The sequence below is a fragment of the Astatotilapia calliptera genome, chromosome 14 (assembly GCF_900246225.1).
Source record: "Astatotilapia calliptera chromosome 14, fAstCal1.2, whole genome shotgun sequence".
In the NCBI taxonomy this organism is placed as follows: domain Eukaryota; kingdom Metazoa; phylum Chordata; class Actinopteri; order Cichliformes; family Cichlidae; genus Astatotilapia; species Astatotilapia calliptera.
In genome coordinates this window covers 35,377,191-35,403,722 of record NC_039315.1, presented here as the reverse complement: position 1 = coordinate 35,403,722, position 26,532 = coordinate 35,377,191, and the positions used below count along the sequence as shown (strand labels likewise).

At 46.3% G+C, this 26,532-nt stretch overlaps 2 protein-coding genes across 16 annotated transcripts in view; one reads left to right on the top strand and one right to left on the bottom strand.

Moving 5' to 3' along the window:
- LOC113035865 (alpha-2-macroglobulin) overlaps positions 1-14,539 on the top strand; it is a 63,640-nt gene extending 49,101 nt beyond the window's left edge. Inside the window, exons 26-36 of the mRNA XM_026191669.1 lie at positions 5,695-5,851; positions 6,485-6,559; positions 7,091-7,256; positions 9,906-10,102; positions 10,187-10,402; positions 11,244-11,362; positions 11,453-11,543; positions 11,627-11,695; positions 12,343-12,448; positions 12,532-12,573; positions 14,005-14,539. Coding sequence (XP_026047454.1) covers positions 5,695-5,851; positions 6,485-6,559; positions 7,091-7,256; positions 9,906-10,102; positions 10,187-10,402; positions 11,244-11,362; positions 11,453-11,543; positions 11,627-11,695; positions 12,343-12,448; positions 12,532-12,573; positions 14,005-14,027 — 1,261 coding nt within the window. The 3' untranslated portion in view covers positions 14,028-14,539. The remainder of the gene's footprint in view (positions 1-5,694; positions 5,852-6,484; positions 6,560-7,090; positions 7,257-9,905; positions 10,103-10,186; positions 10,403-11,243; positions 11,363-11,452; positions 11,544-11,626; positions 11,696-12,342; positions 12,449-12,531; positions 12,574-14,004) is intronic.
- Positions 14,540-16,777: 2,238 nt separating this feature from the next.
- Positions 16,778-26,532, bottom strand: part of phldb1b (pleckstrin homology-like domain, family B, member 1b) — a 107,946-nt gene continuing 98,191 nt past the window's right edge. For all 15 annotated transcript variants that reach the window (XM_026191652.1, XM_026191659.1, XM_026191658.1 and 12 more), the window contains 6 exons: positions 24,433-24,775; positions 23,442-23,532; positions 22,722-22,868; positions 21,643-21,862; positions 20,143-20,228; positions 16,778-17,938 (listed from right to left, as the gene is read on the bottom strand). In XM_026191652.1, coding sequence (XP_026047437.1) covers positions 17,798-17,938; positions 20,143-20,228; positions 21,643-21,862; positions 22,722-22,868; positions 23,442-23,532; positions 24,433-24,775 — 1,028 coding nt within the window. In that variant the 3' untranslated portion in view covers positions 16,778-17,797. The remainder of the gene's footprint in view (positions 17,939-20,142; positions 20,229-21,642; positions 21,863-22,721; positions 22,869-23,441; positions 23,533-24,432; positions 24,776-26,532) is intronic.

Here is a 26,532-nt window from a genome sequence, read left to right as displayed (position 1 = left end):
ATATTTAAAAACTCGATATATCGCCCAGTCCTAGTATGAACAGATCAGAAGCATATGGAGCCTGGATTTGGTGTTAAGTGGAGAAAATTCCAGCAAAAATTAGATGACTGCTATGTAGCATTAGAAAAGAGATGAATCATGGCTGTGTGTTCAGGGTAAGCTAAAGGGAATGGCACCAAGAGACAGTTGAAATCGGATTATTACCTTGCCGATATTTTGTTTCTTGTGCACACATTAAATACACATAGAAGGCCAGGGAAGGAGGAATTTGGGTGCCGTTGCTGAAGCTCTCACCCAAACTTGCCAACGGGAGTTGGAGTTGAGTTTTGCAGATGTGAAAACGGAAACAAGCTCTGGAAATTGTCTAATTGCGCAGTGCTGAGGCTAGAGCTCGTTTGGCATTGGTGAAGCGAGAACTGCTGGTTGGTAGAAGCCGGGCGTAATGTGGGATCAGTGAATTCTGCTTTTATACGAGTATTTCCAGGACGGCGAGGATGACGGAATCAGATTATGTTGCGGACAATCGAAATAATTGAAAGCAAGCAACGACATGAACGTGACAAGACGTGGACGAGATTGGACAAAGGCATCTGCAAAGGAGAAGGATGTAGAATGAGAGAGATTTAAAGTAAGCGGCATTAATGCTGATTGTCCTGGAAAAGGTGATTGGACGAGACCAGTAATGACACAAACAGCTTGTCAGTGCGGGAAAGTGGGAGTGAGAAAGCTGAGATTTAGCCGGCAGCACCTGGGAGATGTCAGACCAAAGGTCTTTCTTATTGAACTTGCATATAAACTCTCTCAGTATGTGACAAAATTCTGATGTCAGTGAGTCTTATAGTTTACAGTCGATGTCATCGATCGTGTAGACTAATCTTCGCAGCGCTCGTCGTGGGCTGTCTGGTGTTTGTTTCGCTGCCTTTGTGAGGACACGGAGCAAACTGCCTCATCATAACCATTTAACCTTAAAACTCAGTCCTAATGCTGGAACCAATGAGAGCAAGCCAAAAGGCTCTTCTACAAAACATGATCACAGATGTGCACGATAGTTAGTTTATTTTTATCGAATCATAATTGTTCTTTTTGTTTTCTGGTTTCCTGTGATCGATGACGTCAGTCGCTCGCTCGTGTTTGGATGAGCTGATATCCATCATTTGTCCAAAGTTTGGTGAACACACGCAGCAACGACGCACACATGTTCACGGAGTCCTTTCAGCCTCCTTTTCAAAGCACCAAACGCTTTATTTGTATTATTTAATTTATATATAAACTCTCCAAACTGAATCTCCAAACGGTGATTCAGTTCATCTGGACGAAGCGTTTTGTGGGAGAAACGTTTCGTCATCATCAGGTGACTTCTTCAGTCTCAGCTGACTGCAGGCTTCAGTCTTATAAACAGCACATTGATTTACTTACCTGGATGATTGAGCATCAAGACATAACAAACTGAAGTAAAACTGTTGTGTAAATATTTTGTAAACAGTTCTAATCTCAGCCTCTGTCTCAACTGTGTTTACTTTGCATCTGCACGGCAACAACATTGTGATGACCTATAAATACTGACATAACAAAGAAGACATTGGTGCTGCGGTTGCATCAGCACTTATAGAAGCATTCAAACATTTATCCAGAGCTTTGCTGTTGAACTGAATATTTTCAGCTCAATTCGAACACTTGATGTGACGAGAACACAAAGCACACGCAGTGGGAGGTAGACGTGTGCACGCACACACACGCGCGCTGCATGTCCTCTCTGGTGTTTGGCACCAGCAAGCGTCCTAATAATTTACTTTATGAGGAACCTGCCAGAAAATATTAATATTTTCATTTAATGGGCTTAAAGCACAGTGCCTCAGGGGATTTAACAAATCTACTGCTGTTTTGAAAGGGTGCTGGGCAGTTTGGCACTTGGTGTGTGTGTGTGTGGGTGTGTTTTTGAGAAACTAGGCCTCTCAAGTGTTCAGTTACATTAGAATTTCAGAAGAAAACTGGATGAAAATTGTCCAAATCACTTAAAATAACAACAGTTTCTGTGAATGCGTTGATGTAAAACCTTCACCCAAGCGTCGACGCTGCAGTCCTCCACATGTTTATATGAACAAACAGCACCATGTGAAAGGAGTTTCCTATGGAGACAAAGTCACACAGAATTATCACCGCATCCTGCACCTCCCTCAGTGTGACAGCTTTTAAGCCTCTTACCTCCTGGTTTCTTTTTGTTTTTGGTTCTGTGGCTTTCAGACTCGTCTCATCAGCTCTGCTGTCACACAGAGCAGAAAGCTTCACTATAAACACTCTGATAAACCTGCTGTAGCCACCTGCAGACATGTTGAGACCAGCACATCTGTATACAGGAACATGACCAAATGACTCGTGTGTGGGATGTGTCCTGCTGTGAAATGGACGTAGCCACCACAGAGACGCCCAACAGTTGGCAAAGTCTTGACCTTTGCGTTCTCTCTGCGGCCGGTCCTACCATTTTATTTTCAGCCGTAAAACACTGATAGGGTATTGTTGTCACCCCTGCTACAGACGTACTACCAATCTTAGACAAGTTTGAATCCCAGTGACCTCGACATCAAGGTCAGAGGTAAAGTTCCTGAAGTTCTTGGGAATGCAGCGATTCATACCATGGCTGTATCAAACTGGGAGGCTGACAGGTAGCACTGGGGGCCACCAGTATGTCTGTCATACATGCACACACGTTCTGACTGGACTGCACAAGGTGTGCCCTATAAAGCATGCCTTGCTTTAATTGTCTCTCTGGTCACCAATGGGGACCATTACTCAAAAAACAAACATCAGACTGTTTTCACTTTATTTAACAATAAAGATATCAGGAAGGTTCCCCTGAGCTCACAGATCCTTCTCTCATGGACTTTGACACAGTGAGACTTCCTTTGTGCATCTCCTGCTAGTTTACCCATCCTACACCATCACCCCCAGCACTGGTGAATGGCAGTTTCTCCCATTCAGCTTTGCAGAGCCAGAACCACCAGGCTAGATGGGGAGTGTCTGTGCACAGTCATCGTCAGATCTCTACGGAGATGCTGAATCGGGTTCAAGTCTGGGCTCTGGCTGGGCCAGAACATTCACAGTGGTCCCTTTGGTATTTGCACTGTGTGCTCAGGGTCTGTTCTGCTGGAAGATGAAACTGAAGGTCCAGAGCGCTATGGAGCAGGTTATCATCGAGGATGTCTCCGTACGTGTTCATCTTTAAATAAATAAAGACTGTAACCTGACAGAATGTGGAACAAATGAAGGTCTGTTGATGTTTCTGGATGCAGGGCTCTAGACTAACTTTTTGCCATGGGCGTACCGGTACAAAAGTTAGGCGCACACAAATTTTATAATTGATATAATATAATGTGTTTTTCTGGATACACTGTGCTTTTTCAGCATTCAAAGATTGATGACACCGTGTCAGAGCACTGGCTATGAATTTCAGAAGGATCAGGCCTTAACAGAAAAGTGAGCAATAGTTCTTTTCCTATTACAGCTACATCCACGTCTGTCGTGCCTAGGCTGCTCACTAGGGCTGGGTATCATCACTGATTTCTAAAATCCATTCGATTCTGGTTTTCAAAGTCCCGATTCGATTCAACTTAGCCTCAGACAGTCAGAAATATTATAATTCTGATCATTTATCAGCACTGACTTCATCAGAATTGTGAACATCACAGCAGATGCCTTTGTGTGAAAGTAACTGAGAATAAAACAAAAACATGAAGGAGATTTTCCTGGTCTGACTTTTTATAGCAGATAACCTTAAAAATATTCTACAATCTTCTGCATATAAAGTTTAAATTTCTTCAGTATTGAATAACAGAAAAAACAGGCTTTCTTGTCTGAGGTCATTTAAGTGAAAAAGAAAAAGACAGCAGCCACAGCGCTGTAAACAACGGTAGACTGGTGGGCAATAAGCGAATGAATAATACAGAAAACAGAGATTGGAGACGGAAACTGTTCTTGAAGTACAGAGAGAGAGAGAGAGAGAGCTAGCTGTGCATGGAGTGTGATTTTAATAGTCGTGGAAGCAAAACAGCAAAATTCATGATGACATTGATCAAATGTGAAGCGCAGTTTGCTGCTTCTTTTGCTGCTGGCTCGGTGAATTTTGGCTGGAGAGACAAAACCTGCAGCTCAGAATCAGCGCAAAAAGACGTAATCACAGCGCGGACCGGACGCATCAGGATCGCTGAGCTCCGACAGTGTGTCCGTCTGCGGGCCGTCGGGCGAGAAAGCCGAGAAAGACAAAGCTGATTCTGATGCGTCGGGTCTGTGTTTATGTCTTTGTGTGGAGTCCGTTGTTACGAGTTCAAATATTGGGGATGGAGACAAGAGAAAAAAACACAATAACAACACTGGTCCGGCCGGGTTAAGTCAAACGATGATTTTAATAGTCACACACGTGGGAGATGGACACTGTATGCAGACAGCCTCAGATCTCAAAATGGTGGAGCATTAATCAAACTCTTATAGCCTCTGGTGCCTCCACCTTATCAAAAAAGCCTAAACATTCACATGCTTTCTCTCACACGGCGCCTAAGCTACAACCTTGGCTCCCCGTTTGTCTGCTCCTGCTGAGATGGGGCAGAAAACTCCAGCATGTTCTGTTCTCTTCTAATCAGACAAATAAGGCGATGAATCAGTTGAACTAATGCAATAGTTATCCGCTTCTTCTAATTCAGGAGAATAATGCAAACTAAAACTACATAATAATTCACAATCTTTAACTAGGGGTATAACATGGCATAAAATAATATTACAATTTAACACCGTGTACCTGCTCTCATCTGCTGTTTGGTTGTTGTTGAAATGGTTTTGTGAGCTTTAATCTGAGAATCTGGCGTTTCTGGCAAAACACAGTTATATTTAAAAGTCGATTCAGGATTTAATGAATTGATATCGCTTTATTCAAGCTACTCACCTCCCACTTCCACCTGCACTTTCAACTGGACTACGGCCAATCAGAGAGGTCCCGCCCCTGACTATCTCTGATTGGTTTAGTGTGTCTGTTGTTGACCACAGGGAAGGTTGCAGGGGGGTTTTTTTGTTTGTTTTTTGCTACCCGAACAGTTGGTCGCACAGGTGCAACCAAATTTATTTTTTTTAGTCGCACCACTGAAAAATTTGGTCGTATTTGCGACCAAATTGGTCGCACTCTAGAGCCCTGGGATGCATTGTGTACTTTAACAACAGATGTAGGTTTTAAGTGACTGTCTTAGGACCAGGGAGCTCCAAACATCTTTATGCAGTCTGTGTTGGCAGCTAGAGCATGAAATGGTTAAAGAGCTGGGTATGTTTCTGAGGATCTGTAGCAGCTAAAGGAGTGGAGAGCGAGTGTTAATCTGACAGCAACACAGCTCCCGTGGCCTCCCTGTGGTGTTGGTAACTGTTTGACACTGAAAGTCAGAAATGTATATCTCAGCGTTTTCAGCTTGATGGACTTTCATCGTGGTCTAGTGGTCAGAGTAATTAAACAGTTAGCCTTTTGGGCTCCTGAAAATACAGCACTCGTATACACGATGAATTCTGCTGTATCACCAATGAGCTCAGAGGGATGATTGCTGCAGACGGGGCTGTGAGTCCTGTGAAGCTGTTATGTAATTGTCCTGGAACTGGGGTCGTGTTGGGGTTACTAATACGAATCGACGATTAGATTGGTTTTCTAAAGTGTGCGTGTCTTTCTAGGCTGACCTCCTTCGTGATGAAGTCCTTTGGTGGTGCACGGCCGTACATCTACGTGCAGCCCGAGCACATTACAGAAGCCTGGAGGTGGCTGTCTAAACACCAGCGGCCTGATGGCTGCATCAGATCAGTTGGAAAGCTCTTTCACAATGGCATGAAGGTAACAATCACTCTCTTTAAATGGAGCTTTCTTATCAGCAGCTGTTGGTGCTTTAAGTGTTCAGCTTTGGATAAATCTCTCCTGCAAGATAAAAGCACAAAATGAACTCTGTATTAAAAGTGATTTACATAGAAGTTTCAGAGGAGATGGCCTATAGCCTGCAGGCTACACGCGCACACACACGCACAGGAAATATCCTAAACTATCCAATGACTTTCCAGCTTCTCCTAAAGCACCACAGGCCTCATCAGCTGCATGTTTCAGGAGCCTAGCTTTGGTCTGCCTCTGATTTTTGGTGCACAGCAGACACATTTCAGTGTCTTCTGCACAGCAGTAGCAACGTTAGAAAACACAGTTCCAGTCTGGGCGTTTGGCACTGGTGGAAAACCAAAAGTTGAATCCTGTGACTGTAACAGCAGGTTACACAGCCCCTGCTGAGTGTTCGAGCTCTCGTGTCACTGGACATGCATGCGCTGCCTCGTGGAGCATCACACCGTTTAAAGGAGCCTCATTTTTGTTTTCTCTGTCACATTTCGTGGATGATCACATTAAACAGTGTGGTGATAGAGACACATTACAAAAGAATGCTCTGTGGTTGTTTTGTGAGCATACGGTGTTGTCATGTTTCCACAGGGAGGAGTGAGTGACGACGTGTCCCTGACTGCCTACATCACTGCTGCCATGCTGGAGCTTGACGCCAATGTTACAGTAAGTCTCACTTCACTTTTGAAAATCAGGACATTTACCGATTTAAAACAGTTGCTGTAACACGACGGTTTCTCAGCAATACTAATCAGGTGAAACTGGTCGTGTGCATTTCTGTCGACCATCGTAGCTTTAGGTGTAGATGCTAGCGTTAGTGTCTCAGTGTCACATTCAGCCACTGTCATACCGTTCTACATCATGAGATGGTTTATCTTGTATACAGATTAAACCTCAAATTACACTTTTTAAGCTGCTGTATCTGCCCTACAGTTCCTGATTGTCTGCAAGCTGCTTTGCAGCCCAGTTTTAATTCAATTCAATTTTATTTATATAGCGCCAAATCACAACAAAAGTCGCCTCCTCTTCATCCTGTTTCTGTCACATCTGCTCTCTGTGCCGTACGCTGTGTGGAAGAGCAGAGCTAGCAAATGAATGAAAGCTACACGACAGCGGTCCTGAATAACACGCGTGATTTTACTCTGAGCACTTCCTGCAGTCTGTCCCATACGTGTGCTCATGTCTGCCGTGTGACAGGATCCCGTGGTACACAACAGCCTGACCTGTCTGAAGGCTGCAGCGGCTGGCCAGCTCGATAACCTGTACACCACTGCCCTGCTGTCCTACACCTTCACTCTGGCTGGAGACGAGGAGATGAGGAGCAAACTCATCACCCTTCTTCATGAGAAATCGAACACACACGGTGAGGCTGACACTGATCCAACTCTATGATGCAATAAACTTCCTCCCTCTGAGGAAGAACGAGTCTTTGCTTCCTTAACTCAGTAAATGGATCTTTTTGGCTGAAACAAAGAGAGAACGCAGCGTCATCGTCATCTCCCTCGACTTCAGTTAAGTCTAAAACTTGGAAATCATTGTTTGATCCTCGCTTACAAAGAAGTCATTTCATTTTTAAATGTCTGTCTGATGGTTTAATTTTAATGGAGAGAGAAAGAATGTCAACCAAATATCCAGAAAAACACATTACTTACAAGTTATAAATTAAATTGCTGTTATGGAGGGAAATAAGTATTGGATCCACAAGTAAAACATGACTTCGTGCTCGGTGGAGAAAGCCTTGTTGGCGAGCACGGTGGTAAGACGTCATGGGGTTTGCACACATCTCAGGACGGATCGTAGTCCACTCCTCTTTACAGGAATCCTTCAGGTGTCTCGGCTGCTGTTTGCTCAGCTTCATCTCCCTCCACAGATTTTCTACAGGACTGAGATCTGGACACTGGCTCCATCTTTAGCCTCTCCTTTGTTACCTTGGTGACATGTTTTGGGTCACTGACGTGCTGCAAGACTCGTCCACAACCCGTCTTCAGTGTTCTGGCTAAAGGAAGGAGTCGGTCCCTCAGTGTGATGAAGCCATGCTGTGGCCTTATAGCATCTTCTCCCAGGCCTGAATTATTTAGATGTTCATTGGCAAACTTAAGTCAGGCTCTGCAAGATTTCATGTCACCATGACATGGTTCTACCAGTGCTGACCTGTGGTCCTAACTGCCTTCAGATCATTGAAAACCCTCCTTCCTCATCCTCGCTCCATGAGGCCAGATGGAGCTCCAGACTGAGGGTGATTGATGGTCGTTTTACATTTTGTATATTTCTGAATAATCGCACCAGTTGACCGTGGCTGATGGTCTGGTAGCTCGTACAGCTTTGTGCAGGTCTGTCCTTGAAGTACTTTAACAGCTCTTTGGTCTTTTTCTGGATTTGTGGTTGATATTCTGACTCTGAATTAAAATGAACTGTCTCCATTTTTATGGTGTTATTTCTTTGTAAGTGTGAAAGCTTAAAAATTGAGCAGGACATCGTATAATTGTTTGCCTGATAGAAGTGTTTGTGTCGTGTGCTGTGCGTGCTCTCACAGTGCTGCAATAACTGTTGTGAGCATCTGAAGACAGGCTTGTTGAGACAGACAGTAGGAATTAGCCTCTCAGTCGAAACAAGCTACCTTGGGTTAGTCTGCAGTTAGAAAATACTAGAGCTGCCACAAACGATTATTTTGATAGTCGACTAGTCTGCGATTATTTTTGCGATTAGTCGACCAATCAGATCATCATCCATTAGACGTAAAACGTACAGCTTATTGCACCAGCAGCATCTGCTCTTATATAACTATCATTAGCTTACAGCTTGAAGTGTTTAAGGTCTGTGCTAACTAAAAATAAAGACAAGATGATAGTTTATTAAAGTTTAATGACATTTGCAGATTGTTTCGGTGAAGTTTAATAAACTCCTTGCTATCTAAAATATAACAGGACACCGGAGTAAATTCTGGAGCATCTCACACTTCTGATAATCAGCTGTCTGCTTGATGTTTATTCAGCTGTGTAAAAACTTTAATCTCAGCCAAACCGATTTACTCAGCAACAAATAAAATACTGAAAAAAGCCAAACAACAACATTTTTAAGTTATCTAAGTGACTCATATATCATGTTTAACCTGAGTAGCGAAAGACGGCGGTGGGTTTGAAAACGATTTGCCGGGAGTCCGCTGTTCTCACGGCTCTAGTGAGCCTAGCCCCCGGCTAACTATCGAGCTAGTGGGTAACAGACGTCTCCGAAAACGTCGGAGCGCTTTTGAAAATATGTGGTGTCCTGATAAACTGAGCAGATATTTGAGGTTTACACAGCTACATCCCCGCCTGAAAATATGTTAAACGTTTATTTTGTGACCCAGAAAGAATAATAAGAGTAATATTAAAACTAACTAGCTACCGCCATTGTTGGAAACTGAGCTGGGCCGCGCTATGAATTCTGGGACACAGCTTCTTCTTCTTCGGGGTTTAACGGCAGCTGGCATCCTTGTACATGCAGTGCTGCCATCTTCTGTTTCAGTCCGTTATTACACTCTTAAATCCTGCTACTTATTCCTGCGGCTTTTGTGATCTTACAAAGCTTCAAACGATGCGTCGACTATTAAATCAGTCGTGATGATTTTGATAGTCGACGTAATCGTCATAAGTCGTGGCAGCCCTAGAAAATACTAACACCTCCAACCTTGTATTAGAAAGGAAAGGCTGTGTTTCTTGAGACATAGTGTGACTGAGCTTTTGTAGATACATTTAGGTGTCATCTGCATAATCGTGAAAGTCTTAAATAGGAGCAGGAACTTGCAGAAACCAGCTTCACCCTAACAGGTTCCTCTTTGGTTCATTGTCACATCTAATCAGACTTTACAAATGTCCGATCCAAAACGAATGCACCGTGGGGTTAGGTTCATTGGTGATGAGTGCCAATGTGGTCGTCTGTTTGTGTGTGTGAGCCGTGTGACAGATGGCGTGCGTACACTGGGATATCTGCAGACGTGTCCTTTATTTGGTCCTTTATTTGTCCTGGCTGGCAGGAGGCACCCGTCACTGGAAGAGAGCAGGGGCTTCTGGGAAAGGCCTGGACTCTCTGGAGGTGGAGATGACCTCCTACGTGCTGCTGGCTCTGCTGTCCGGTCCCTCCATGCCAGGCTTTGACTTGGAGTACTCTTCTGCCATTGTGCGCTGGCTCACTCAGCAGCAGAACCCCTTTGGCGGTTTCTCTTCCACACAGGTCAGTTAGACCACGTTTAACCTTAAAGGAGGGTGAACTCTGAACCTGTGCTAACAACATTTCTAATCCGTCTGTGGCCCCCAGGACACAGTAGTGGCCCTTCAAGCGTTGGCGAAGTATGGTGCTGCCACCTACAGTTCAGAGGTGGGCACTACAGTGACACTGACCTCTTTAGGAGGCTTGAACAAAGAGTTCACCGTGAATCAGGACAACAGGCTGCTGTACCAGGAGAAGAAGCTGAGCGAGGTCCCAGGAGAGTACACGATCAGAGCCGAGGGACAGAACTGCGTACTGACACAGGTACCACACAGATACGTGTGCAGCACACCAAGTACAGAAGTATTTAGTTTTTTAAACAGAGACAAGCAGCTGGAACCATTGTGACAGCTTCCAGCTAAACACACTGTTCATGGACCTGGCATGACCTGGCATGACCTGGCATGACCTGGCATGACCTGGTATGACCTGGCATGACCTGGCATGACGGCAGACGAATGACTCCAAGCGTTCCTTCTGAGTGTTGTAGCAATTTCCTAATGTTGTAAACCTCAACATCTGGCAATAAACCCATTCTGATTCTGATTCTGATTCTGATTCTGTAGTGTGGACAAAGTCTCTGAAACTTTCCTGGTTACAACAGTACATAAGATAACCTACAGCTCTGGAGTATATGTGAAAGCAGGCCTTTGTTAGTGTGTGTTGCACCTGAACAATGTACTCGTACATGTTCAGTGTTCCCAAACGTAAAGCAGGAGGAGCCCAGTATGAACTGGTACATGTCCACTGAGCTCAAATTGGAGAAAACACAGTGAGGTGATCGGTAGATGGGAAGAACAATATTTATTGTTCTAAAAGTATTTTAGCGACTAGTTGTTGATGACGCGACAGCCACGGTCCTTAGTAAAGGCAAGAAACGCCACTGAAGCCTCCACCTGCGGCTGGTGCAGCAGATGGAGACTGGGATGAAGGTAAACATCCAGGCTCAGGTGGAGGAGGGCCGCCGTCAGACTACCAGCGAGATTTAAAGACGTCTGATTGGTAAAAGCTTCCTTTGCAGTGTGTTAATGCGTGACGTGAAGCGTCTGATCTGCTAGTGCTGCCGTGCCGCTCGCCACAGCCTGACTTTGCTGTGTCTCTGCAGATCTCCATGTTTTACAACATCCCCCCTCCTGCAGACTTCTCTGCCTTCAACGTCTCTGCTAACACCATGGCCAAGTGTAACATCAGCAGGCCGCAGCTCATCCTTTTCGTGCATGTCAGGTACTCTGCATGTGTGTCTTGGGTATAATTATCTAAACCCCGAGACAACCTGAGAGCATGAGGATCACAGCACTGTGTGACTTTTTGCAGGTACCAGGGGAGGAGAGAGGAGACCAACATGGTCATCGTCAACATCAAGCTCCTGTCTGGATACGTCCTGGATAAGAGCTCCCTCACACTGGTCAGTTGGCCCGCCGCAGGTGCTGCCAGTCCTGCCACATGGTGTTTGTCCTACAGACTAACTGTTGTGATATGCTGTGTTAGCTGCAGAAGGACCGCTCAGTGAAGCGCGTGGACGTGGAAGAAGGATTCATCAACATCTACTTAGACGGGGTAGGAAGCACGGCCGCTCTGTTTGTATAAAAGCTGGATGACCTCAAAGCATCATTCTCTCTAATGACCAGCAGGGGGCGACTCCCCCGGTTGCGTAAAGAAGTTTGTATAAAAAAACATGGCCGTGCTGCTTCTTTAACACTTTGCTGGTTCATGGCTTCCTGCACTTGGTTTGAATCTTATTGATACAACACGATGTTCATTTGTGTCATTTATACTCGCGTCACAGCTTTAGGGCCCGCCCACCTTTTAATTGACATGTCTCCCTCATCATGTGCCAAATCAAAGCACAAGAAAAGCAATCACAAGACAAAGTGCTGCGTAACAGTGTGTGTGACACGCTGGTGAAATGGTGCTCATAAGCAGGAGCTGGTTGTATTTTGACGTGATGCCCAGCACGCCGTACTGTGACCTCTGAGTTCAGGACGCAGTCAGCCGATGTCATCAGTAGGTAGAGAAAAACTAAACCTACGCAGGTCTTTCAGCCGTCTCTACATTTCTAACATCATTATTACCAAAATCATTTTAGCCACTGAGTCCTAATTATCATGATTACTTCAAGGGTTTCAGTTTGAACTTTTGTGGAAAGTCTTTGGTTTGCTGTAAGGAACATGAGACATGACAGCGGCTGTGAATGTTGTCTGCAGCTGAGGAAGGATGACATGCAGATCTACAGTGTGACACTCGAAGAGGATCAGCCTGTCAGGAACCTGAAACCAGCTGTGGTTAAAGTCTACGATTACTACCAGACGAGTAAGAACCGAAACTCGTGCAGATGCTTCTTTGGAGTTGCCGTCGTTCTGTTCGGTGCTGAAATGTTTTTGCTCTCATTTCAGGTGATGAGGCGGTCACCGACTACACGTCCTCCTGTGCAGAGAGTATGTAACACCTTCATTCACTGCATCTTTTCATGCTTCAGTGTTTTGTGCAGGACTGACGCACAGACTCAGTTCAGTTTTATTTACAAAGCGCCAAATCAAAGCAGTAGTAGTACAATAATACAGAGAAACAAATCCCAACAATCGTGTTACATCCCTCTGACCAAACACTTGGCAACAGTGGGAAGGAAAAACTCCCTTTTAACAGGAAGTAACCTCCAGCAGAGGCAGGCTCAGGGAGGGGCACCAATCGGATGGGGGGTTGATCACGAGTAGATTAATGGCATCACATTCAACTTCAGCAGAACTGAAGCTGCTGATGGAGCTCATACAGATATTGATTGATTTTTCCTTGCTCTTTTCCATTTTAGGTCGACCTATTTGGCTCATTTTCAGTTTAATATTTCTATTTGTTGGCCCTATTAGAGTAGCTTTGCATAATTTTCAGTTCAAAATAATCCTAATTTATCTTACTGGGCCTTTGTTCAGCTCCCAGTTCTCCCCGTCAGGTTTCCTCTCAGCTTTCTTGTGATTGGCTGTAAATAGGTTTAATGCCAGGTAAGTTGGGCTTTTGTGCTCACAGCCAGAGAAATATGAGCAATGTGCCAAAAACTGCATGTCTGTTTATTTACACAGCGTCACATGACGCGAGCTGGTACAAGAACAGTGTCTGGTTTATCGCATCTTGTCAGCTGTGTGGGGGCTGAACTTTCACTGAGGTTTAACAATTAGGGGTGTGGCTGCTTTGATGGACAGGTGTATGATGTTAGCTCAGTAAATGTAAATGGACTGGTTCTTATTTAGCGCTTTTCTACTCTGAGCACTCAAAGCGCTCTATACAACTAACTCATTCACCCAATCACACAAGCACTTCTAAGCTCTTAAGGTGCTCCCTGTCCAACATTCATACACATTCACACTCGGATGGGTTAGTATCTTCCCACGGATATTTGGCATGCAGACTGGACCAGTCTGGGATCGAACCACTGACCTTCTGGTTAGTGGCTGATCTGCTCTGCCACACAAAGCTTCAATCTAAAAATACAGCACTGTGTGCTGGACCATGACTCATTAAATTCACTCAAGTACAGCCACATCAGCACCATCAAGTATGTTTAATAAGATTAACTGACAAATAGGTCCTGCTGTATTTTATTATTACTCAGTTACTCAACAGATACTGGCAGATAATGTGTTTGCAGCTCTATCTGCTCTCTCTCTGTAAACCATGGATATCATAGTCTGTCTTCCATCTTCAGTGTACAGTCTGTAAATCTGAGGGCTGTAGAACAAATATGAATGTATAAAAGCCAACACTGGATCAGTGTTCATGTGGCCATGAAGAAACGATCCACACACTTCATTTGAATACAAAGTGAGTGGAAATGTTTGTGGCTGGTTTCCATGTAAATAACTGTGTTTTCTCTGCAGGTGACACCATCAATGAGCTGTAGAAGTGGTTTCCTGCAAACCTATGCTGGGACAGTTGGAAGGTTCACTGTCAAACTGTTGTTTTTTTCCCCTTGCTTCCATTAAAATACACAAAAAGCAACTTTTTAGCCGTGTATTAAGAGTGACTCTATTTCATGTATTTTTAGTTTTTTCTCAGTGTTAGAGCTGTCATTATGATGGCTGTGTAACAAGCCCGTAATCAGTCAGCGTTAGCGTCCGTACAGCAGTTACTGGTCTGTCTCTCTCAACACTGGAACCTGCTGAAGTGGAGGAAGCAGCCAATCTGTGATAGTCGTTTAATAGAGCTGACACAATCCATACATGAAAATGACACGAGACATACAGGGTACCAATAACAGCATGGTCCGAGTACTAAGAGTGTGTATGAGTGTGTGTGTGACAGGAACCACTTTATGAAGAACACTAGAGTCTAGTGAGTGTGAGGTGGATTACTCGCTGATACATCTCTACCATACCATCTGAAATGTAACTGACAATAAAACTTCTAAAATGATACAAGTAAAAATTGTACTTCTTTCCATACAATACTGTTTGATTTCCATGTTTTCATTCAGGCATCGTCTTCACAGAATGACAGTGATGCGTGCACCTCCTGCTCTCCACAGACGGCATTTAACAGCCTCGCCAGTGTTGAATAGTTTGGTTTGCACGTCCTCGCTGTGCAGGGAAATAAAAGGCAAGTGGGTGGTAGGGACAGAGTATATTAAGGTCTTTTCACTAGTCTTATAATAAGTAAACATATCACTGTCTCAGGCACCACAACTATAAGTAATCATCACTATACCGACACATGAAACCAGCTCCGCATGCTCCTACAAATCAAAGTAGCACTGGAAACCTGCTGATCCCAAACCGACCACGGTGAGATGAGCCACACAAGGCGCTCCATCAAAGCCGAAGGTGCAAGATTGATTTATCCATCCTGGTGCAGGCAGCGGGCCACAGAAAGAGACTGAGCAGGTTTTAGTTTTAAGACAGATGTTCATAATGGAACCAAGGAATCAGCCCATCGCTCCATCGCAGGGGAAATGAGTACGTAATGAAAGAAGAGCCGTCAGTCAGCATGGACAACAAAATCAAATGCCTTGAAACAACTAAATATTGAAAGCAGCGGTACTGCAGTGTAAAAAGCTGTACTCGTTATGACCCATAAAAATGGAACTGTGCCGATTTCAAATGAAAACAAACGAGCTACATAAATGAGCCGGAGGCCACGACGTGTAGCTTCTGGAGTGTAACATGAGAGAATGCAGTGGAGTATAAATACTTCTAACTTGTACTTCAGTACAGCAACTCACTTGATTTTTTTAATTAAACTGGTGAATTCCACCTTAAATCTGCATACAGCTGCTTTCATTCTTTTTATTGTTATCAAGTCTCTCTGTGCCACTCCCTGATCCTGGATCTACTGAAGTCCTCTTCCTGTTAAAAGGGAGTTCTTCCTCCCTGCAGTCACCAAACGCTGGGATTGTTGGGATTCTCACTCCACTTTGGAACAGATGACTTAATTGATGCTACGTCGAAATAAATATTGAATTAAACTGGTTGAAAGAAAAATAAAACACTTTGTCCAATAGTGTGGTAGCTGATCCCCACTGCTCAGGGTGGTGCCACACCCCCGTGGTGAAGCTCAGAAACAAAGTCAATGCATTCATATAACTGGAGAGGCTGTGCTCTACTCACAGACACGGCATCGACAACAATAACAACAACAACATAGTCAAGGCACAGTTCTGAATTGCATCAGTCCATAGTGTTGTGTGGTCCTGTGTTGGTGCCATCTGGTAGCTGTTGCTTAGGCTGGCAGTGGTGATGGCTGCTTCCCAGCAGTCATATCAGGTTAGCTAAAGGCTACTTGGCAAACAGAAGATTTACCACTTTGTGCACACAAAGAGATGCAGTTTGCACCTAGAGTTGGCAAAATGACAGCTTGATACAGACACAGTGAGATTCCTGTTCAACATATTCAACAAGTGCACTGAGAACGTGGCAGCTTTGGTGAGACCAGTGTAGCGGTCAATCTCTGAGACTCGAGGTCCCCCAGTGAATGTGATGGACTGACCGCTTCTTCATTACGCAATTAATAATTTAGGAAAGTAGAGACTGTGGATAGCTGATGATGAGGCTTGTTGCCCCTGGCTTACAACAGCACATGGAAAACGTTCAGGGAAAGTCCAGTTTCAAAGCTGTCAAAGGACCGATGAGCGTCTGGATTATGAACGCTTTCTTAAAGAGGACCCATCTCTCTCTGCTTTCAGTTCATCTTCAGTTGGGCAACTTTAGAGCCCCTCGGTTCACCCTCGGTTTCAGCATCCGTCTCTCGAGACCCCCTCCCCTCCCTGAAAGCCCACTACCATTGATTGCAGAACGTCAGGAAGCCTACCACGGGGCAGCGTCCAGTGTTTATGTAACGCCTGTTATGCTCGGGCTTCTTGTGCCTAGAGCAGATGACTGATTGACAAGTCGATCAGTTTGTTATGACGCCGCAAAACTGGTTGAAATAATGACTGAATGTATACAAGATGTAACTGTGTACATGAACATGAAGATACAGAAGGCCGGGTCCTCTTTAAGAGGGTTAGGGTTAGCTCAGACTAGCAAAAAGACTGGAAGCAAAGGGACAGAGCTAGCTAGAAAGCGAGACTTTTAAGCTAGCAGCTTGTCTCTTTTTTAGCTTGCTAAGAAAGTTAGCTAGCTTCAGCTAAATACAAAACACAGAGAACCAACAAGATAAAGCAAAGGAAATGACCAGTTTACTATGAAGACTGAGTGGGACAGCCAATGAGATGTACTAGAACCACGACTGGTTTTTACACACATAGCCAGGCTAACATTTCTCAGGGCTTCCAGTCTTCACGCTAAGCTAACGCTGTTGTGGCATTAGCTACATGTTTTAGTCTCTCACCAGCTCTTGCTAGCTTTGATACACAGTACTGTGTATTGTACTACATTAACTGAAATGCACCAAATCCTGCACAAAGCCTGGTCAACAAGCAACTTGAATACTGACACCTTCCCAACCCTCCACGGGGCAAACTGCTGTGAGAACTGCAGAGTGAACTCGTGAGCGGCTCAAAGTCTAACATCACTTCCAGTTACTTTGGTAAGCCTGTGTGTGGAGATAGGAACAGGGTGGAGCCGTGGGTGTAGCTGTGGATGCTGATTGGCTTAGTGTGATTGGCTCATTGTCTTCAGTGTGAAGCTGAAACGCGCTCCTCTGTGTTTCGCCGTTACAAACGTCCTCTCCAGCTCCGGCTCACTCAGGGGTTACAGTATTTCTCAGGTTACACATTGGAAATGAGATTTTTTTTCAAATATTTCTAAAAATGATTACAGGATTCGATTGAACTATTCCTGTCTAACAAAGTCATGAAAGGAAAACACATTGGCATCGTGTGATTTGGCAATTTTCTCTACAAGTAAAAAAGAAATAAAGGAACAAAAAATACAAAAGTTCAACAAACAGTTAACTATAAGATCTCCATTTGGCAATATAGAAAGGCTTTGTAATAAAGTCTTTGACAGGTTTACATTTGGTTTATATACAGACGTGTGTGCGTGCGCACGTTTCCTCCCTTTTTAAATCCAGACAGAATCACATAGAGTGGAGGTGGAAACAAGTACACGGTCAAATCAAAGATGTTAGATTCAAAAGTAAAACAGGAAGGCGAGCCGTCGGAGGACAGGAAACAGGAAGAGTCTGTGATGGGAGCGTCCCCGCCAAAGCCGCCGGCTTGTCCCAGCGCTCTTCTTAGTTCAGGAACTGCGTGTACCCCTCCGCTCCCGTGACGATCACGTCCATCCAGATCCTCATGGCCTCGGCCGACGGGGCCACCACGTAATAGAGGCGGTCGTGGGTCTTGACGCAGAAGGTCAGCGAGGGGTTGGGGCTCTGGAGGACACCGGGACAAAAAACAAGAGAGACGGGAAATGTCCAGTTAACAAAGAGCTAACCATCAGCATGCAGCGAGTCACCGCTGCTCTCAAGGCTCCTTCAGGTCTCTTCTGTAAGGTCCAACGACCGATTCAGGTTTATGCAACATCACTGTATGTTTTTATTGGACTGGATTTGTACCTCATTTCTGCCTCAAAAGAAGACGCCAAACACAGAACAAAGCTATTTAAACGCAGCATGACCCTCAGGTGGACGGATGCTGAGGGTACAGACAGGGAACAGAATTTGGTACAGACAAGAGCAGACCAGGACACAGGAGGCGGGAGCATGATGGCTCCCCTCACCCCAACCTGGTTTTGCTGGTTTTCTTCCTGTTAAAGGGAAGCTCTTCCTTCCCACTGTCACAGAGTGCGTGCTGCCCGCCTGATTGTTGGGGTTTCTCTGCCACGAGCCATCACTGACGATCAGCTACTGTGCAGTGCAGCTCGACCCACGTGTCTCGCTCTGGTGCTGAGCTCATTTCCTGTACGAGCTTCAGAACCAGCAGCTGTTGGGTTACGCGCTGTAGGCTCTCTTTTTCTTTTAAACACCAAACGAGTGCCTGTCCGTTGACTGAGCTGCCAGAATCCCTCGCTCTGTGTAGCCAAAAAGCCTCTCCTAGGAGCTGGGAAGAAGACCCGCAGGACCGAGCCGAGCAGGTGGAGCAGCATGGTGGAGGTGGGTTGCAGAGCAGCTTGCAGTTGCACAGCTTAAATGAAACACTCATTATGTTGAGGCACTCGGACTGTGGGCCGAGGCTGTGATGCTACACGGGCAAAAAAACTGTTTGCCAGCATTAGAGCCGTCTAACATCAGCTCCACACCAACAATCCAGTGTTTCCAAACAGCTGCTACGTATAGCTATTTAAAATCCACTCGTTCCTGCCCGGCTGCTCGGCTTGGCCAATTTGGTGATTTTTGTAACTTCCCAGTTGGAACACCGAGTGCCCTCTGGTGGACAAACTAGGCAACACCAACACTCATAACATTTCCCCGTCTCTACTTTCCCCCGTGGGCCAAAATAAATGCAGATACTGACAGATGGGCCAATGGATCAGCTAACACATCCATGTCAGATGAAAAGTCTCCACACACTTCAGGCACCTTTGGTTCCACACTGACACTAAAGATAATGCAGGGTAAGAGAAACACATGAAGTAAATGGTAAATGGCCTGTATTTGTATAGCGCTTTTACTAGTCCCTAAGGACCCCAAAGTGCTTTACATATCCAGTCATCCACCCATTCACACACACATTCACACACTGGTGATGGCAGCTACGTTGTAGCCACAGCCACCCTGGGGCGCACTGACAGAGGCGAGGCTGCCGGACACTGGCGCCACCGGGCCCTCTGACCACCACCAGTAGGCAACGGGTGAAGTGTCTTGCCCAAGGACACAACGACCGAGACTGTCCAAGCCGGGGCTCGAACCGGCAACCTTCCGATTACAAGGCGAACTCCCAACTCTTGAGCCACGATCGCCCCATGCTGTTATGCTGTATGCTGTTAGTTTACTATTAAAATACTAATAAATTGCTGTTAATTAAAACAGACCCACGTTCTCCTTCTGACATGGTAACATCAGCTCTTTGTGCCGCTGCTAAGAGCAGCAGACTCTAAAGTTTCCCTCTGTAACGCCACATTGGAAGTGACAAGTCGAATCAAAGTTCCAGAGTCGATCAGAGCCCCGCAGTCAGAGCGTGGTGTACTGCGACAGCCCGTCAAACACAGCAGCTCGGCTTTATGTCGCAGATAAATAAAGTGACAAGATGTGGAGGCTCAAGACGAGCAGCAAGAAACATGAGCGGAGAGACACCTACGGCTGCGTCAGGCGTTTGTGAACAGAGGAATCAGACACTCACAGGCAGCACTTCTTAATAAATACAGCCTGGATGTATTCTGTGAAGCATATGAATGAGGAAGCGCTCGAAACACTCCACTGGTCTGTACTGGGATCACTGGGACAGACACAGGGAAGGATTAGTTAGGGTGCGACTCTGTCACTGAGGGTGTCAGCACAATAGAACTACATCCCCCGGCGCACACGGCGGCCGAGGTCAGGCGGGCGAGCACAAAGCGAGGATGCACATGCTGCTTATGTTCAGTGTGACAGGAGGAGGAGACGTGAAGGAAAGAAGGATGAGACTTAAAGATTTGTACCTTAGTGGCGCTGCGCAGGTGATCGTAGTAAACCTCCTCTATCGCCTGGAAGTAGATCACTCCCTTCAGCTTGGTCTCGTGTTTGTCTGCAGGACAGAAATGAGGCTTTGGTCAGAAACTCAAACGTTTGCACTTTCCCAGGCTGGCACGGAGGACAGGGAAGACCCACAGCACGCTGAAAGGGATCAAACTTTGACCAGAGTACAATTAGAGTGATGGATGGAAAAGGACAAGCACGGTGCCCCCCCCCCACCTCTGTTTTTAAGCCAGTGGTGCTCTCATTGTATTTTCACACTTGACTGCATTCTTACGCTACTCTGGTACATGGTTGCAGTTTGTTTCATCAGCCACTGCAGAACTGCAGTCAGGAACCGGTGGGGAACTCAACAGCCCCTCTCTACCTCCAGGCACAAACACTCCACGAGCCAACTTAAAGAGTAGTAGGTAGAGACGCCGCGCTTCATTTCGAGGAACGGCGCTTTGCCTTTAACGCGCTGCTATTATCTGCTAACGACCTCTTTAGCATTCAAACAGCCCTGCATTTGCATCTCATCAGGCTGCATCTAAACTAGCCAACGACCCGCTGCTGCTGCTGCTGGTGGAGGCTGGTTAATGCGAATTAGCGTCGCTTGTGACTTCTGCACGTCACCTCTAGTTAAATGCTGTTCAAGGTCAAGAGAAGAGGGCGAGAGGTGCATGTCAATCAGCTCCTCAGAGAGCGTGGCGCCGAGTGCATTTTAACTACTGCCAAAGTAATCTCCGTACACCTCCTCGCCCTGGCTCGCTTTCAACAAGGTACGCTTTAAGCAGCTTTAAGCGGAACCTTCTGAGCACTTCAAAGGCCGTCAGCGAGCGTCCCCGAGCTCGCCGCTCAAATGACACCAGCCTGCAAGGTGCACGCAGATCTGCTCCAAGCCTGGAGGACGCATGCTCTGCTCTCACTCGTTGCTGCTCTCACTCACAGCGTTGCTGCTTCGCTCTGCTTTCCACATCATCTCAGTTTCCACTGGTGACTGAACATGAAAATCATCCAGAAGAGCTGAGAGTGAAACGCAGGCGGAGGTTATTTTGTCACCGTGTTAGGTTTGTGCTTTCAGCATCACTGAGGACACAAACACTGAGGACTGAGTGATGAAAGCTTCAGAGCACTAACACTGAAGAACCCAGACACATCAGGGGTTTGTTTCCCTACAGAGCGCTTTTCCACAGGCAGGTGTGCTCTCAGGGTCGGGGCCACGTTAGGTACCGCGAGTTGAGCCTCAGGTGTGAAGTTTATGGTTTCCCTGGGTCTTTTCCCGTGTGTCATACAGAAATCTTCTTTTTTTGGTTTTATTCTGTTGTATTTAAAGGCCGGTGCATGAAAATACTGTCAGACACAAACCGACTGATGTAAAACAGGTTGGGGACCGCTTCTTCTGTTCATTTGACTTTGTCAGGTGTTAAACTGGGACAGACAGACAAAGAGCGCCACGCTAACACAGCGGACACCTCGGCTCTTACCAACATAGTAGGAGAACGTCCTTTTGAGGCGGTCGAACACGAACCAGCGTTTCTTCCACGACTTGATCTTGCCTCCCATCTTCACCAGGTAGCCCTTGCACATCTTCTCGGTGAGGATGACGTGATAGCACGTCTCCACGCTGTGACCTGACGACTCGATGTGCGAGCGCAGATCAAACTCCTCCTTCCTGATGGGCAGGTAGCGAGTCATAGGACGGGCCTGCGTGGACAGACATGGGCAGAGGAGTCACTGATACGGACGATGCAGACGCAGAACCTGCTGCAGGTCTGAGGATGCAGACATGAACACAAAAACACAGTAAGACAGAAACGTCTCTGCACCAAGCTGCCAGTCACAGTCTGATCAACAACCTTCTTAACCTCCTCCACCTGTCTGTGGACGGCCTGATAACGAGGCGCCCACATCAGGCATAAATCACACGCTTCATTTTCAAAGTCAGGTTTATGCCACATGTTTTAATGTCTATGAAAATGCAGAAGGTTACTCATCGTGCACTCTTTGCCTGGCTGCAGCTGGTCTCTGTGCCACAAAGACCAGCTGCTGCTCACGCAGGACAGATGTTGAATAAAGGACCCTGTTTGGTCACTCGTGTGCGCTCCACGATCCTTCAACCATTATTCTGACACAGTATGAAAAACGACATTTAAAAGCAAAGGCTGCTCCGTCACAGTGGGAAACATCAGCAGGTCACTCTGATGTTTCCGACCATGAAGCTGAACCTGGTGCTTTCACAGGCTCACCTGTGGAGACCTTTCACGTCTTTACAGACTTTTAGCATTTTGTGTTAACATGGATTCAACTGTTGGCGAGCTGTTGGCACACGGCGGTAAAGAACAAGCTTTAAATGTTGGAGCACGCGTTCACGTTTGTGTTGCATGTCGATGGACAGTATTTATGGCCACACAGGGTTTACATCATAAATGCACGTGGGGTGGTTTTGTTACGAGCACGGCCATATTTATGTGCCGCCAGCCGTCCGTGGCGCCGCCACACCCGCCCGTCGAGTCACTTTGCACGTTTCCGCCACACGGACTCGATTACATCTGCTTTCACTGACCTGAGAGAAGTTCTTGGCCCTCATCTTGACTTCCTTCTCCACCAGCTGCTGCCGGTGGAAAGTTTCATCCTGCAGCCTCTTCTCGGCCTCCTCCCTCCTCCGCCTCTCCTCCTCGAGCATCTGCCGGCGAGCCAGGCTCTCCCGTTCCTAGCGGACAGCGCTTTCATTAAATATTTTTTTTGATCTGTGGAAGGGTTTGGCAGAGCGCACATGTTCGCTCTTCATACATTTATGTACAGGGTGTCCTGCTGGGAGCTGCCCACAACCTGGAGCTGCTGACCACCGCGCAGCTTCCATTCTTTAAACACAAAATCTGATATTTGGAGGCGTAATGATCGGCAGACACACACAATGCATCGACGCAAACACTGCAGTACTACGACTGCGTGGAAGCCGTTTGGAGGGTGAGAAACAAAGGCGCTCACTGTTTTCTCTGTGTGAGATTTCCTAATTGGATGGGGCTCGCAGTCAGACTCGGTGAGAGCAGAACATAATGGATGGGATCATCTGAGGTGCTTCATCGAGGCACAAAAACAAAATGTGCAAAGTCCAATAAAATAATTAGCAGCTCTGCGCTGCTGTCAGGAACTTTTGATTTTTTTAAGAAATGCGAGTTCAATTCAGCGTTATCGACGGGGGCGCTGCGAGAACTCATCGCTCAGCGAGTATGGATTCGGGACAATCAGCTAACGCTGCAGCACTTGCGACGCTGCTTCTTACCCGCGATTCGATAAGTCTGGCTTTCTCCAGCTGCGCCTCCTTCAGCATCTTCTCCATCTCCTCGATCTTCAGGGCGTCCACACCTCCGACGCTGCCATCAAACACGACATTAGTTACTACACAAAGTCTCACAGCAATAAGTCGACAAATACAAAATAAAAGCATCTAAAGCCCAAGAAAGACATGAAAACGCTTAATGAGGTCACGCTGCAGCATTAATCACATCAGTGGAACCATCCTCTCCATCACAGCTTCAATCCCATTAAACTCTTCATAATGTGAGCAAACCAGTGTGAGCACGCTGTGCTGAGGACTGTTGCAGTGCAGCTCGACCACACTCAAAGATGGCCTGCAAACTAGCCCACTGTGGACAAAGACTCACAGGGGGAGTCTGAAGATTAGCAGCCCACTGTGTGTGTGTGTGTGTGTGTGTGTGTGTCTCAATTTAGCATTTCAATCAAGCTTTATCTACTCAGCGCCAAATCACAACAACAGTTGCCTCAAGGTGCTTTATATTGTACAGTAGACCCTACAATAACACATACAGAGACAACCCAACAATCACATGACCCCCTATGAGCAGCACTTTGGCGACAGTGGGAAGGAAAAACTCCCTTTTAACAGGAAGAAACCTCCAGCAGAACCAGGCTCAGGGAGGGGCGGGGCCATCTGCTGACAAAGCCACGCCGTGGATATGCTCACATTTTTGTAACAATAACTTTCATTTCAAAAAATAACCAGAAGCATGAAGAATGCTTTTTATTATCGCACAGATCTGGAGGCAGCTGTGTTCAGTGGAACAGATGTGAGGAACCAGCCGAAACATGTTCACCAACGACTCTGACATCAGACGTGATGGTGCAGCTGGTGTGTCAGGAGCTGGCGTCTGAACACTGAACCAGGCCACAGCCAACAAACCCAGAGTGTGTTCACATCAGCTACACACAAACATTAACATAGAACCCCATAATCCACTGTGTGTGCGTCATACCCGCTCATGTTGTCAGGCGAGCAGGCCGAGTTGTTCCCGGTGGACACGCTGGTGTCCATGCTGTCCGAGCTCTCCAGGCTCAGGGTGTCGTACGGCTGCTCCCCGGCCGACGGGGGCTGATGGTGCAGGATGGAGTGGTGAACCAGAGGAGGGGGGCCCAAGGAAGTGTGGCTCAGCGCGGGGCTGTAGGCCATGATGGGTGAGTAGGAGGGAGACGGGGAGGACGAGGTTACGAGGTGGGGCTGGGAGCCGTGGAGGGCCTCCCACTGGCACTGAGCCTCCGCTGCTGCTCTTTGCTTGAGCTCGGCCAGACGGCGGCGCTGCTCTTCGATCACCTGCTGACCTGGAGGGGGGAGGGGGACACGGTGAGCGTTTGAGGTCTGCAGACGGAACAATGACTCGAGTGCGAGCAGGCCCGTTTGTTCCTGCAGAAAACAAAGAGCTGGCTGTGAAGGACATCATCACTCAACACGTAAAGGAGACTAGCACCAGCCCACAACACCAGATTCATGCACCACACATACAAGTATGTGCTCTCTCAGTAATAACAAGCTTGAGGAAAACTACAAAAACCCACAAAGTTGAAGCAAAAGTGTCCGTCCAACATCCTACATTTGGAATGAAGCCGCTGCGCAGCTCGTAACACATCTGGCTCCAAACCAGGAGCTCGCTGAACACTGAACATGCAAAATTGATTCTCCAGCAGCACGAAGGTTCATGGAAGATTGATGGAGGAAGAAAGAGGATTCAATGTTACAGACAAAGAAAAAGATGAAAAGAAAGAGGCGTTAATGACACACCAGAGAGGATGAAGAGGGAGGGGAGGGCTGGCTGGAGACAGGGTCTGAAACGAACCGCAGCCACGTGTCGAGTCCTGTTAAATGTTACCTTTGATGGATAAATCAACAGCAGCTAGCTGTCAGAGTGCCTCTCATTTGAGATCAGCCTCCAATTCTCTTCTTTGGACGCAGCCAGGCTGCTTCGTTTACGAGGCTAAAGCTCCATCTTTGCGTCCCCATCGGCAGACGCAGACAGCAGTACCTTTGTGACAAACAGCTGATTTCAGACCCTGCCTGTGATTTACAGAGAGCAGCTGAGCAAACGCAGACGGCGTCTGCGCAGCCGAACGCAGAGAGCGGGAGAAGTGTGCGACCCCTGGACGCGCTGCTCCATCTACCTGCTGAGCTTCCCTCTACGGCGCTCTGTCTGGAGGTCTGGGGCTCTGTGGTGCAGCAGTCACAGACACAACATAGGCAGACGTGAGAAAAGCTGACAAATGTGACCGCAGCCGTGGGTGGCAGCCAGCCGAGCTACAAACACCAGACTGCTTTGCTCTGATCCATTTAGTCACACGGCACTGACGCATTAGGAGCACTGATGCCACACACACACACACACACACACACACACACACACACACAGCTGAGTGAGGAAAAGCTAGCTTACAAACAGCAAGTTAGCGAGAACCTGAGGAAGAAGCACAGACAGCCTGGTACACACCAGGCTGTCTGCTGCTCACCAGCACAGCTACAGCTTACTTTTGATACGAGCTTATTTTCATATTATCATCAGTGTTAATATTATTAATGTTATCGTTATGTACTGTTATGCAGTGAGAGCACACTTGGAAAATATAAGACAAATACAAAACTAACGAGTCAGCATTAGGGCTGCTCGATTATGGCAAAAATGATAATCACGATTATTTGACGATATTTATTTAACCCTTTAAGACCTACTATAGAACCAAGTCCACCAGAGCTTATATTATTTTTTTACATGCTGTAGTGCCATTTGTGGGAGCATTTCAAGTTGCTATACATCAATACAACTGTTATAGCCCATATTTTAATAATATGTATGCATTAAGTGCATAGTAATTACATAAATTCCAAAAGTGCAATAAACTACAAAAAATATTGAAAATCGCTTTTGTTTTGTTTACATATATTTCTACTTGGAGAAATTTAAGAGGTTTATCCCTCAAAACTTTAAATACAATAAAGTTGCAAAAAATAGTTTACAACAACAGGAAATTTATTTTGAGTGTCTTCATAGTTTTATTTTGGAGATACAGCAATTTTTATATACTGCAGGAAA